This window comes from Polypterus senegalus, chromosome 8 (assembly GCF_016835505.1).
Source record: "Polypterus senegalus isolate Bchr_013 chromosome 8, ASM1683550v1, whole genome shotgun sequence".
Taxonomy (NCBI): Eukaryota; Metazoa; Chordata; class Cladistia; order Polypteriformes; family Polypteridae; genus Polypterus; species Polypterus senegalus.
In genome coordinates this window covers 22,867,259-22,882,005 of record NC_053161.1, presented here as the reverse complement: position 1 = coordinate 22,882,005, position 14,747 = coordinate 22,867,259, and the positions used below count along the sequence as shown (strand labels likewise).

Here is a 14,747-nt window from a genome sequence, read left to right as displayed (position 1 = left end):
TACACAGCCATCACTTGTGTTAGATGGTCTGTTCAAATGAAATTTAATGAGTTTAATGAGCAAATACTGAAACACATTTTGAGAGCTATCAGCATTTGTTATATAATAGTTTAACTTCAAAATGATGGAAGCATTTTGAAAATGACAGTATTGTAAGCTGCTATATTTTTGTTTTACTAATATTCATTGAATATGATTTGATCTAGAATTCAGTTTTATAATCCTGCTTTCCTCTAGAACTGTGCACCAGCAACTTACATTCAACTGCTTAAATTAGATTTGCCTACCTAAACTGGCCTCAGTAAGCCATTCCTAAACTCAGCAAAATGAAAATATCTTCCTACTTCACCCAGCCTTGGGCAGAAAGCAGGTTCTAAAGTGCAGGTACACTGCAAGTCACTACTACATATTATTTCCTATCAATGCAAAACAATTTCCTGCTTTTATTATATCCAGGTGTAAGTGGAAATCTACAAATCTACACACGTCTCATACAATTCCATTCCCCCAAATTATAAAACTATTAGCAATTGCAAAGTTATGCATTGATTTGGTGATCACATATTTTGACATGTGCTCTCGTTATTTTTATTTATACAGTGCACTATATAACTCTGTAACATAGAAATTTTAAACCATGTTTGTAGACTGATTGTGGAAAGTTTTGAAATTAAGTCTATCAAGCCCCTACTGTATACTTGTAAAATTTCACATTTATGTACATAAACCTTCACATGTTCTATTATACTGCGTAATATGTGTAATTCCAAATCTGAATTTTGCTCAGAAAAATCTGTAAGGATTTATAACACTTTAATCTCCCTAATTGTTATCTTCAAAAGTAACTACAGTGTTACATTTATATCCAAATCATTTATATAGATAAAGATTAGTAACTCTGCCACCACTGTTAAACATCATCTCCTAACTTAGGACAAAAAGGCTTTATATTCTGTGTTTAATCAGCTTTTGTATCATGAAATCCTGCTTCTTACATACCCTAATCTAGAGACTACAAGTCAAGGAAGATATCATTCTACACATTATGCTGTTATTAAATAATATTGCTGATACCAAACATAACCTCTTTATAATGGGTAAGACTAGAGCTGACCTGACAAAACCTATGTTGACTATCTCATAACAAATAAATAACTTGGGTTTTTTGAATCACTGTACATTATGGATATTTAAAAGACTGTACAATGGAGAAATTCTTAAGGATTAGAAGCTTGCAAATATTTCAAAATTATACAACAATTAGTAACATGCAGTGACATTTACTGACATTAAAGAACAAATCTTTTCTATGCATGTGCTGTGCATCTACATTTTGTATTACATTCTGCAACAGTCTGGAGCTGTTATCTTCACTTGAATTAAATGGTTGCGGTCTCTGGAAAATAGCCTATCAGTAAACTGTTTCAAAAAATGGTCATGGTGGCAACTAGCCAATGACTGACTTGGTAGGAGATACCAAGCACCACCCATTGATAGGTTAACTCTGACTGAGTGACTATGACTGTCTCAGTACATACAATGACTGGTTGAATGAATTAGTATGCCCCTACTGATCCGGAGAAATATTGGAAGTTTCGGTTTATATACTGAAATGTGGAACAAACTACAATTGGCTTACAGTACACTTAACTAGATAACTGAAAGAAAAGTTGTGTACTGAACTGCAGGCATGAGACTCAAAGTACAATGAATCGCAGCTCATTTCACTGATGATATACTGTACATTATTTATGTCAGACAGCATCAGAAAGGGCAGGATATAAAAGAAGGAAATTGTGGGAAATTAATCCAAAATTGAAAATAATTTTATTTAGTCATATTTAAATGTTCTCACAGCTTTATTGTGATGTGTTCACTAAGGTTCTATTTGTACAATTGTTTTTTATTTTTCTATTTACTGTTGAGTTTATTGACAAAATTCAATAAAGAGTATTATTATTATGTGTGAATTACTTTTTTTGATGCTTGTTTTTTATATTGTTTGGTGGTTAAAGTTGTTAGACAGTTATGATGCTATTCTACATTTAAAGCTAGAATATAGCTTGCAGTTGTTTTTGAAGTGAATGTATCAGTGATTCAAACTCAACGAAATGAATAGAATCACTAAAAATAGTTTTGTACAACACTAACAACAATGGTAATTAGGCTGATCAAAGTAACTATAGGCCGGTAAGCTTAACAGGAATCACAGGTAAATTAACTGGAGTAACTCCTAAGGAAATGATTGAGCATTACATGTCAAGAAAATATGTATCAGCAAATGCACCCTTCGAAAAATTGGAAAACGTACATCACCAACATCCTGGAATTTTACAAGGAAAAACACAAAAGCATTTCATCAAAGTGGTGCAAATATTATTTACATTGACATTCAGAAAGTTTTTGATAAGGGCCTACATGAAATTTCAGTATTCATACTAAAAACTGGAAATTTAAGTCACTGTGGTGCAAGTGGTTACAACATTTTCTTCAGCACTGGGAACAAAGGGGTTATGGTGAGAGGAACCTTGTAAGCACTGGATTATGTTAAAACTGGTACCCCTCAGGGATCTGTGTTGGAGCTCTTTTTAATACACATAAATGACCTGGATAAGAATACAAACAAACTGGTCAAGATTGCATATAATACTAAACTAGGAGAATAAGCTAGATATATGACAGATTACATTATTTTAAGTAAAGGTAAGGTAATATATTCAGTGCATAAATGTTAGATTTGAATACACAATTGGAGGTTTGAAACCTGAAAGTATACCTTATGAGAAGGATATAGGAGTTTCTGGATGATGATCTAGATAAGTGGATAGTAACAAGGTCCTCTATAAACATTACATCCAGAAAGTGTACAGAAGTTATCAAGAAAGCTAATAAAATGTTCGGTTACATAGTACAAAGTGTGGAGTACAAGTCAAGGCAGGCTATGCTTAAGTTATATAAAACTTGCTAGTGAGGCCCCATCTGGAATAATGTTTATAATTTTGGTCTTTATATTACAAAAAGGAATTACTAGAGAAAATCCAGAGCACAGCAACTGAAATAATTCTGGGAATGGAATGAAGTATGAGCTATGAGGAAATATTGAAGGAGTTAAATCTTCTTACTTTAAGGAAACAGGAATTAACAGGTGACAGGATTAAAAATTGGCCCATAAAAAAGAAAATTAGAATAATGGATTGCTACGGTTACTTTAAAATAAATTCTTCTGCAAGAACACGCAGGCATGGAGATAAAATTTATTAATGGCAGATTTTGCACAAATATTTGAAAGCTTTTCTTAATACAAAGAACCACAGATACCTGGATTAAATTACTAAATAGTGGTTGACAGTAGAGCTTTTTAGGGACCTTCAAATTTCTGTTATTTTGGAGAGTCTGGGTGAATGGGATTGGCAAGCTTGTTGAGCTGAATGGTTTGTTCTTATCAAAATTGATCTGATATAGTATGGTGCAGAAGTCCTAGCTCACCCAAGTAAAGTATTTTTATAGTGAGTTATCTAGGCAGTATTTGCTAGAGAACAACTACAACAGGCTAAACAAAAATCTGACATAATACAAAGTAACAAGAATGCATTGCACATGTAAAATAAGTTGTACAGTAATCCCTCCTCGATCGCGGGGGTTGCGTTCCAGACCCCCCCGCGATAGGTGAAAATCCGCGAAGTAGAAACCATATGTTTCTATGGTTATTTTATATATTTTAAGCCCTTATAAACTCTCCCACACTGTTTATAAATATTCCCCGCAGAGTTATACAGCATAATCCCTTTGTATTCTCTTAGATATTAGGTAAGATTCATTGAAATTATGTATATAAACACACTGTTTATATACAGTAAAACCTAAATATTATTTTAAAGATATTGAGTGTCTCCAATAGCACATATGTTACAGCCATTACGATAGACATGCCACCAGCAATAAATACGTACAATAAAAGAAAAATAGTATACAGTAAATGTGTGTACAGTGACACTAAACACACGTACATGTACTAAGTACTGTAAGTAGAAAATTAATTATGGTTACTCACCAACAATGACACGATGACTTGTCCGATAACAATGAGTTTTATTTTACTGCACAACAAAGGAGAGTGTTACAGCCCTTAAAGGAGCCACTTCAGGTGCGCTTTGACTTTCACGGTTTCGCTCTATCGCGGATTTTATATGAAAGCATAACTAAATATATAACGCGGATTTTTCGCTGCTTCGCGGGTTCTGCGGACAATGTGTCTTTTTACTTCTTGTACATGCTTCCTCAGTTGGTTTGCCCAGTTGATTTCATACAAGGGACGCTATTGGCGGATGACTGAGAAGCTAACCAATCAGAGCACGCAGTTAAGTTCCTGCTTGCTGAATGCAGTGTTAACCAGGAAGTCTCGTCTCGCTCATTCAGTATCAACGTGTTTTGCTGTGTAAAGAGTTGTGCTCTTTTGTGTTTATCTTTGTGCATAGTCAAGCCCTTCATTATGGCTCCAAAACGATCTGCTACTGCTTCAGGGGCCGTGCCCAAGCGCAAATGGAAGATGTTAACAATTGCCGAAAAGGTAAACGTTTTGGATTTGTTGAAGGCTACGATTCTTTTTATTTAAAAAGTAGGAAAGGAATATAAGATCTACGGCCGCAGTGTCCTTTTAACCAGGGTGCAAAACAAGTTGTAAGTGGATGTAATAAGGCAGTAGTCTGGATGGAATCTGCTTTAGGGATTTGGATTGAAGACTGCCAGAAGAAGAACAACAGCAGTGCTACACAATCGACTGAAGTGGCTCCTTTAAGGGCTGTAACGCTCTCCTTTGTTGTGCAGTAAAATAAAACTCATTGTTATCGGACAAGTCATCGTGTCATTGTTGGTGAGTAACCATAATTAATTTTCTACTTACAGTACTTAGTACATGTACGTACGTTTAGTGTCACTGTACACACACATTTACTGTATACTATTTTTGTTGCATTGTACGTATTTATTGCTGGTGGCATGTCTATCGTAATGGCTGTAACATGTGATATCGGAGACACTCAATATCTTTAAAATAATATTTAGGTTTTACTGTATATAAACAGTGTGTTTATACACATAATTTCAATGAATCTTACCTAATATCTAAAAGAATACAAAGGGATTATGCTGTATAACTCTGCGGGGAATATTTATAAACAGTGTGGAAGAGTTTATAAGGGCTTAAAATATATAAAAATAACCATAGAAACATATGGTTTCTACTTCGCGGATTTTCACCTATCGCGGGGGTCTGGAACACAACCCCCGATCGAGGAGGGATTACTGTATATCCTGTAGGCCACTTTGAAATGGTTTACTCATACTTGCACTGTTTGATCTCGGTAATATTTTGACTGGTGATTTTAACGTTTTTGTGTTATTTTACTTCAGTTTCAAGTAAATAAAAAAAAAAGTTTTCCTTAATTGCTGTTTCCATTAATCCCATTAGTAAGCTACAATCAATATCCAATTAACAAGACTAAGACAGATCAATAAGACTTTTACAAACATGCTTTTAAAGGAGAATATTGTCTAATTATTGTTACTGTCAAAGTCCCAGAAAATATTGAGAGATAATATTATGCCAATATTGCACAACCCTATTTGGGTTTGTTATTGTGTTGAAAGATAATGGGTTTTGCCAGTACATTTTCCCGACAGTACAGCATGATTAATCTAAATCTGTTTAAATTTCTTAGCAGTCATCATTCCATAAACTTTGAAAAGATCCCCTATAGGCAGCATGGTTGTGCAGTGGTAGAGAGGATGCCTCACAGTAAGGAGACCTGGGTTCACTTCCCGGGTCCTCCCTGCATGGAGTTTGCATGTTCTCCCCGTGTCTGCGTGGGTTTGCTCCAGGTGCTCCGGTTTCCTCCCACAGTCCAAAGACATGCAGGTTCGGTGCATTGGTGATCCTAAATTGCACCTAGTGTGTTCTTGGTGTGTGGCTGGGTGTGTGTGTCCTGCGGTGGATTGGCGTCCTGCCCGGGATTTGTTCCTGCCTTGCGCCCTGTGTTGGCTGGAATTGGCTCCAGCAGACCCTCGTGACCCTGTGTTAGGATATAGCAGTTTGGAAAATGACTGACTGAAGATCCTCTATACCAGTGGTTCCCAAACTCAGGTTTTTGTTACAGCCAGAATAGCAATCAGTAATAATCCACTACATAATATCACACTAAGGTCCATGTGTCCAGTCCTTCTCAGCAACCTGATTAGTCAGTTTAGCTTTGTTGACGCTGAGAAAGAGGAAGTGTAAGTGTGAAACGCACAAGGAGAGTAAAGACACACACCAAGACAGTCGCCTTCAAAGGAAGAAAGTATAAAACCAGACAGGAGAGGTGAGAAAGGTACCTTAACTGACAGTGTCTGGGAAGCAGGCTTTACAGGAACACATTCAAGAGACAGAGCACTGGTGAATAGATGTTCAGACACACACACACAAAATAGAGGAAAGGTGCTGTAAGGCTGCAACTACTTCAGCATCACAGTCACTAATTAGTGAATAATGGATTAAATAGCCAGAACACCTGGTAAAGCAGAATGAAAACCAGGATGAACATATTGCTATAAAAAATACTACATTATCCTCATTTGACTGCTTAGTACATTTTAATAAATTTACCAAACTTAATTTGTTAATTTCTAAATTGACCCCAAATCAGGGAACTTGAGAAATAACAGCTCAATTATTTAGGCAAGGAGTCCAATTAAAAACAGAAGTTGACTGGAACAAAACCTGCAGTGGGTTTCCTGGACCATGTTTGGGAACCACTACTCTACTCTACACTGTTGGCTAAAATAAACCCCCAAGACCATGACAGACGCATCACTGTGGTTCAAAGAAGGTTACACACATGAATCAATATATTTCTCTTCTGACATACTACGGTCCTTGTGAGTCAGAAATTTCAAATATGGAATCATCATGCTTTACAGTCTTTTGTGTACTGGTAACTTTTGAGGTTGCTGCCTTTCAACAATGAATGGTTTGTTATTTGCAAAACCTTTTCTTTGTTTAATGCACACAGTGTGCTAGATGATCCAGTCAGATGTTAAGCAAGCAGCTTACTGGATTTGCTACCATTTTTTTTTAACACTAGAATTACCAGAGCCTACGAAAAAACTTGTAAATCCGTCCCACCTTAAATCGCTTCTTAAAATCGTTCACAGCTCTCCACCAGTGTCTTTTGTCATCTAAATGTGCTGATAAAAATCAGGCTGCAAGCACCCAGCTATTCCATCCCCCCACCAACTTAGAATGTGCACAAACTTCCCCCAGCTCATGCCTTGATTGATTTTCTGGGAGTGAAGTGGAGTTTTAGAGTGGAAATAATAGATCGTTGTTTGGAACACACGTATTTCATGTCTGTTCTGTTTCTACAGTAATCTGTGTAAACACATTGTTAAAACAGAAAAGTTTTTTATATTCTACTAGTAGATGACAAAATGTAGGTATAAACTATATAATGTATGAAGCCTGAAGTATCAAAGAAATATTTTCACAAATGGTACAAATCTAACACAACAATTGCGCTTTTATTCAAAAATATAACTGCAGAAACAAAAAGCCACCTTAACATGCGGCATTGACACATTTATTATGACTGCCTCCGTGGCACAATAGAATCAGCTGCCGACTGGGAATCAAAAGGTCGCGAGTTCGATCCTGCACCACTGCATTTTGAGAAGTAAACTGCTCTTAGTCTTACTATTTTAGAATAAAAACATTCTTGAAGTTACAGACATTCAGATACTTTTTTTGCGGAACTATGTTAAAACATCAAAAGAGTAACATTTATGCATGCATAATCATCATCCTTCAACATTAAAACGTCAAACCTTTCTGCTATACATCCATTTTTCATTTTCTATAACCTAATTCTGATTACTTATACAGCAAATTGCCAGACACCCATAGTATCTCTTCTCCTCTTAATTGCCTCTTATTTTCAGTTTTACACAGTAAACTGCTGCAAACAGTCTGCACTGACAGTCCTTTCCTTACTCAGATGTCTTGTCTTTTTAACTGACTACTTTAAGTCCTATAAATGCTAATTTTCCTTCATCTGTTTTGTCTAAAGTTTGAACCCCACTCTCTTTATATTGGCATAGTAGTAGTTTTAAGGCTATGTATCTGTGCTGGCAATCGGAAGGTTGCTGGTTCAAATTCCACAAATGCCAGAAGTGATTGCACTCCATTAAACCCTTGAGTAAGGTCCTTAACCTGCAATTGCTCCGTCATGAATATGACATTAACCTGCATATATTCCTGCGAGCAGGTCTTTCAACTTGCAGGGAAAATTTGGGGGTTGGTGGCAGGGTTGGCACTGCACCTACTGTAAAATAAAAAAACCCATATTATTCCAAACCATTCAAAGTAGTGTGCTGCTGAGGTGTTGCATATCTGCACCAGGGTCCTAGTTTGGGATCCTGAGGTGGTTAGTTGTGTAGTGGGTGTGGCAATGTACTGTATCAGTGCATGCTCCCCGCCTCCTCTCCCTTTATATTGCTATTTTTTTGTTGTACACTTACTGTATTTGAGCAACTATTTATTTTCCTATTTTAACATTTATTTTTCACATCCCTTTATTCTTTTAAATATTTAACAAACCATAATTTAACTTACAAGATCTTTCTGCACTATTGCTTGTTGCTTTGCCTGCTGAAGCTCAATTTTTTTCTTCTCAATTTCATCCATCTCGGAAGCAATATTTGTTTCTTGAACTCTGTGTTCTGGTTTATTCACTTTAGTAATGAAAGCCTGAAACAAAACATATGGACATTAGGCAGTGTTGCAAATACTCTTTTTCACTGAGAAACTGGTTTCTAAGCAAAAACAGAAGAAGATAAAAAATAATAGAAAGCACACACACACACCCCACAGTTTAATCTTCAGATAGGAAAATAGATTCATCTACCAGTCTGGCATCAGAAACTTCTATATACTACTATAAACATTGATTGGTTAAATTTTTCTTTGAAATTAACATTTTTGTCTGCCTTATGCCAAATGAATCTTTTTACCTTCATTTAACCAGATATCAGAGACAAACTGAAGAAAATGTAGATGATTGGGTATTTATTTTCCCCTTCAGCAAGTTAAGGAAGAAAGAAAAAAAAAGTGTGACTTAAGACGTTTCTGTCAATAATAGTCATATAAGTTGTAGCTTTTAGTGGTTTTAAACTGGTAAATTTTAGTATACCATATCAAATTTGGGGCACAAAAAATTAATCTGTTATAATTCAACTGCTGAAAACTGCAGTCAATCAGTTATTAAATCACAGTGTTGTGCACAACATAGCAAGTATGACTTAGAGCAGTGGTTCTGAAACGTTTTGGCCTTTGAACTAACTTTATTAGCATTACTGTTAATGTAATCTAGCCAGCATTATCCCCTAAAAGCACACAACACATATTAAATACTTATTAAATATTTAAATGTGTACTTGTAGTTGAAATATACATGGTACTTGTTCAAAAATAACGACATATGGGAGTTTAATACTGAATCAAATTTAATGCCCATTTATCTTTTTAATTGATTACCTGGGTTTGTCTGATTTTCAAAGTTTGTCAAAACTGGGTATAAGTTAAGAGTTTGTAGTGAGTAATGTATTGTAGTTTGCAAGCTGCTTAATCGTCTAGAATTTTGGTGCACACATCTATTGCCCAAGGAAGGGCGAGTTATTTCTCAATTGTTTGTGCTTCCCTCAATTTTGCAGTTTGATGTGCAACAAGAAAATGCCCTAAATGCCTTACAGGCACTGAAAAGTACAGAAAAAAACACTTTTTAAAACAGTATGGTACCAGCTTTTATGTATTTTTGGTTCCAGAAGTAAATGTGCAGTAGACTACATTGGTGAAACCTTAAATGTGACAAAGGCTCCATAGGGGAGGAAAAAAAGGTGCTCCGATATGCTGGAGAATTAACAAAAATCCAGTCCACCACTCTTGATTGCTTTGAAAAACTGAATGCTCCAAGAGGGAAGTGCTCCTTATGTAGACACAAACTCTGGTGCAATAGTGCAGTACCACAGGGTAGCTGGTGTGAGAGGTTTAGGGAAGTTATCCATTATTTGCTTCAGTACTGTTCTGGTATCAGTACAGAGATCTGAAAGACGGTCTACTATTATTTTATAGTGCCAGTTCTCAATGTATAATGTTTACCATCTGACTGTATCTGTGCATGTAATCAGTGTCTGTAAATTACAACCTGATGTGTTGTGTTGAATTGTTTCTTATTGCTTGTGGCAGTATTTGCTTATATGGTCTATAATGTTAGCTTTCTTAAAAATACATTTCCTGTAGTTTCTTATATTGATAACTTAACCTTTTATGGCCAACATAAACTCTTCTGTCTCACCAAACATATCACCATGGCTTAGCCAGGTATTTGATGTTATCCCCACAAGGTTTATCAAGTTTATGAGGATGCCTTCCATGCAATGTTTCCTAGGTCTGTGCTTCTGTTTTGTGCTCATTATGTTCTCTGAAGTTGTCTAGTATTTTGATTAAGATGGTATGTAGTTTGTGTCTGTTATGTACTATTCTTCTATGTATTGATGATGTATATGGTTGTGTGGAAGAATTTTCTTAAATTATCAATCGGCAGGTAGTGTAAATTAACTCTTTCAGGGCTAATTATTTTTTTCCATTTTGGCCCAAGGCTGAATATTTTTTAAAAAAATCATTTTTTCTGAAAAGCAAACAAAGCAATGGTTTCACACATAAAATAACATAAAATATTTATTTATGACAAATGTCCCTGTTTTTTATGTTCCAATTTAACCACGTCCGGGGCCGAAAATAAAGGACAAGTATTGTTGTTACAACATCACGCGAGACAAGGCAGTGAGACATAATTTAAAACAAGTCCATGGACATCTAACCTAGCAGTTGTTGGAATGCTGTTGTCAGACATGCTTCATGTGCTCCCAGCTCTTAAAATAACAAGACACAAGCAAAACACACAGCTCGCCAGCAGCAAAAAGCCTGCAGAGGATCAGACTGCTTCTCCTTAGCGTGCGTTCAGCCAACCTAACCCTCGCCCCCACCCCCATCACAACGCGAGTGACAGAGATGAGAAGTGGCAAAGTGAGTCAGCTGATCTAATTTAGGAAGGTTGTTCCAGAGTCTGGATGCTATACAGCTGAAGGCCCTGTCACCCACCAACAGAGTGCAGGCTGGTGTGGGGCACAACAAGATTGCCAGAATCTGAGGAACTTAGTGGGAGAATAGGAGAATAGTGTTGGAGAAGGACACTGATGTAGTTCAATGCAAGGCCATTTAAAGCTTTGTAGGTTAATAATAGAATTTTATATTCAATCCTGTAAGACACAAGGAGCCAGTGGAGTCGAAGAAGGATGGGTGTGATGTACTCGCTGTTGCTGGTTCATGTAAGGACTTTTGCAGCAGAGTTTTGAATCAACTGGAGCTATGATATAATATCAGTAGTGGCACATGCCAATAAGGAGTTACAGTAATCAATACAAGATGTGATAAAGGCATGGACAAGTTTCTCATCATTAGGAATGGAGAGGAATGAGCGAACACAGGATGTGTCACGGAGGTGAAAGTAAGAAAGTAAGGAGATTCCATGCATCAGAAGAAGGTCTGATGAAGATCACTGTCAAGAGTGACTGAGAAGGACCTCATTTTTTAAGTTGTGCTTAAGTGTCAATTTTCAAGTGTTCAGTTTTGTTGCAATTTAATTTGAAAGAGGTTCTGCTCCATCTAGGTTTTGATTTCACTGAAGCAAGTTGTGAGCAGAGAAAAACCCTGGCAAAGTTTCCCTTTTAACACTGAAATAGAGTGGAGTATTATCTGCATAAAAATGATAACTACGAATAGTCAATAGCTTCAAATGAGTTTGTCTACAAGTACTGAGTGTACAGTGGTGTATCTCTAATACCAGAAATGTTGAACTCCATACAAGCCCAGTCCCTTACAGTTGTATTTTCCTCATTGATTCTTCAAGATCAATTAAGGTGATCTATTCAAAGTGCATTGGTGTTACACCACTGTATATTAACGTACAGTGGTCAATGTAGAATGCATTCATCCAAAGCTGTATCAGTGACACTAAACAATATTTATTTAAGCTTCCCAAACATCACAGGCATAACAGAATGTACTTGTGTGCAAATAAATGACACCGACAAGCTAATTAGAGATTGAATGTCAAATTACAGGTCAGTGCTTTTAAATAACATTTATATCTATGACCAGTGGTATTGTACAATCAGACATTCTGATGACAGCAAACACCTCAAAGTACAATGACCCTCACTATACTTTCACTCGGCATGCATCTCGCTCCATAGGCTATGCAACATAACACAGAATGTAAATGGCGGAGGGGTTCAGAATTGAGTTGTCATAACGCCACACATGATGGTAGCTACAAGCTAACAAACTAGCAAGAAATGAATCCTTACCTTGAGAAGATAGTACCAAGAATTTGGGTTAAAATAATTTCTAGTTTCCTTAAAACACCACAGTGATCCCTCATAACCATGAAAGACATGTTTTCTTAAATCGAAATGTTTACCACTTCAAAGTGGATGTATCTGTAAGTTTTAAAAACCTGTTTCACCTTTGGACCCAGTGCCCTATAGCAACAAAGTATTTTTAAAATTTTACAAAAAATAAATAAATAAATAATGATTGTGAAAAAGTTTGCCTTGAAAAATATTGAACCTCTCTTTTAAAGAGACAATCAATCCTAAAATACACAAAAATGACAAATTAAGTGGATAGGACTTGTGAACTTTGATCGACTGAATGGCCTGTTCTCGTCTAGATTTTATTAATGTTCCAACACTCCTTAAATAATCTCTTGGCAATAACTAAAGGCTCATTTCCTGCCAAGAGATGACAGTTACTGTAAATGAAATGCACATAATAACTTAGAATATAAAATAATTAGACTGGAACCAAACATTTAAATTTTACAATAATTTACTATTTCCATCATAAGGCAACAATTACCTGGTCAATTTTCTTTATTTCAGTTATTGCTTCAAAGTTTTCTGGGTCAAGTTTTAAAACTATCTCATAATCTGAAAGAATAAAAAAAAAAAACAGTTTGGTTATTTAAAAATGTGGAGCAAACCGCTTCCATCAGAAATTCCACTCTTTCAACTACTCTAACATAGTCTGATGGAATCACCATTCATAATGATTTAATCTTCTGTTTCTGAACTTTATGTATTTCTAAAAATTGGGTCATAATAAGAAGGTAACTGTTTAAGTGGGTCAAGGAAATGCTGTCAAGACAACTTAACACTCTCCTGCATACTGGCCACCACCCCTGAAATAAAGATAACCTACCATTTATTTTAAAGGAGATGACCATTAATAAGAATTACTACAGTTAACCTTGCTGATGGAGTACTCTTAAAAAGAAGAGTAAAGAAATGAAGCTCCAAAAAATAAAACTAGATAATAAAAAAAAAATAAATAAAAAAAACTCTTCAGTCTCCTATGTAAAATAAGGAGTAACCAGCTTTCAAGTCATAAAGTTTGCTTGCTCAGAAGATGGCATACAGGATAATTTTATAGGTTTGTGCTACATCACGGCTGAGTAAACATGTTCTAAAAATAAAATGTACAAATCACAGCTAATATTAAGTAGGGCATATAAACAGATTAAATAGTTCAGATTTTACAATCTGTGGACATCAATACAGAATTGTATACCTACTCACCAAATCTGAGAAAATGTAAGAAATTTGTTTTAGGAATCTGCTTGATGCTTACAATACACAATTGTATGTGCTTGCTAATGCTGAATAAATAAGAGCCAAATTAGCTTTTACTATCAATTTAAGAAAACATGCTGTACATACTTAAGTGTTTTTAATGATGTACCTGGTATTCAATTACATATGAAAGAAATGTTATATAAATACAGCCTAAGACCTTGCATCTTTTCTGGTCTTTGGTGGACTAAGTGAACATTAAATGTCTCACTGAAGGAACATAGAATCTAAGGGCAACTTATGGGCACAAAGCTCAGTTCCTTTATGCATAACTAAATCTTGAAAGTTTTTCACTGAAAACTGTAAGCTTGAGGCCTGTAGGTGGTGTGAACTCTAGAACCCTGGAAAAAGATTTGTGGGTCACATTAATATGTATGAATATTTGAACTGGACATGTCATGGGAACTGTCAGAAACCATAATGGGAGAGAGGCAGTAATAACTGGGCAATGTGAGTGCACAAGTTTTCTTTTTTTCTTAACTATATTAAAACAGGACATTTGTACAAATACACTGTGTACGATGGAAGATTTTGACTGATATACAGTACTTTATTTGCCTAAATAAAAGAATTTAAAAATTATTATTTTAAAAATTTTGCTAATTGCTTATTCAAGCATTTATTATATAATGTTCCATAGGTTGTATCAACATGGGATATTAGCGAACAACAAGCACAATTTGTATATTATGTATTTAAAACTAGACAATCCTTTCATATTTTTGAACATTGCTAAATAAAATTCTAATTCACTGTTTTCTCTTGAATTGAAGGATGTTATTCACAAGATATATATACTTAGATATAGGAGTATATCATAAGGAAAAACTAAATTCTGCAGAGAGGTTAACAAACCTGCTTTTTACTCACAAAATGTACTGGAATGACATCAATGGATTTTTTTTAATGGTATTATGAGATACTGCAATATTAATATACAGCATGAACAGCATCCTGTGTAACTA

The 14,747-nt window shown here is 35.5% G+C and overlaps 1 protein-coding gene across 2 annotated transcripts in view; it reads right to left on the bottom strand.

Annotated features, from left to right (window-relative positions):
• The window catches only part of rpap3 (RNA polymerase II associated protein 3), a 91,369-nt gene that overhangs the window by 35,489 nt on the left and 41,133 nt on the right, over positions 1–14,747 (bottom strand). For both annotated transcript variants that reach the window (XM_039760865.1, XM_039760864.1), the window contains exons 7-8: positions 13,010–13,080; positions 8,645–8,779 (exon numbers count right to left, since the gene is read on the bottom strand). In XM_039760865.1, the coding sequence (XP_039616799.1) occupies positions 8,645–8,779; positions 13,010–13,080 (206 nt within the window). The remainder of the gene's footprint in view (positions 1–8,644; positions 8,780–13,009; positions 13,081–14,747) is intronic.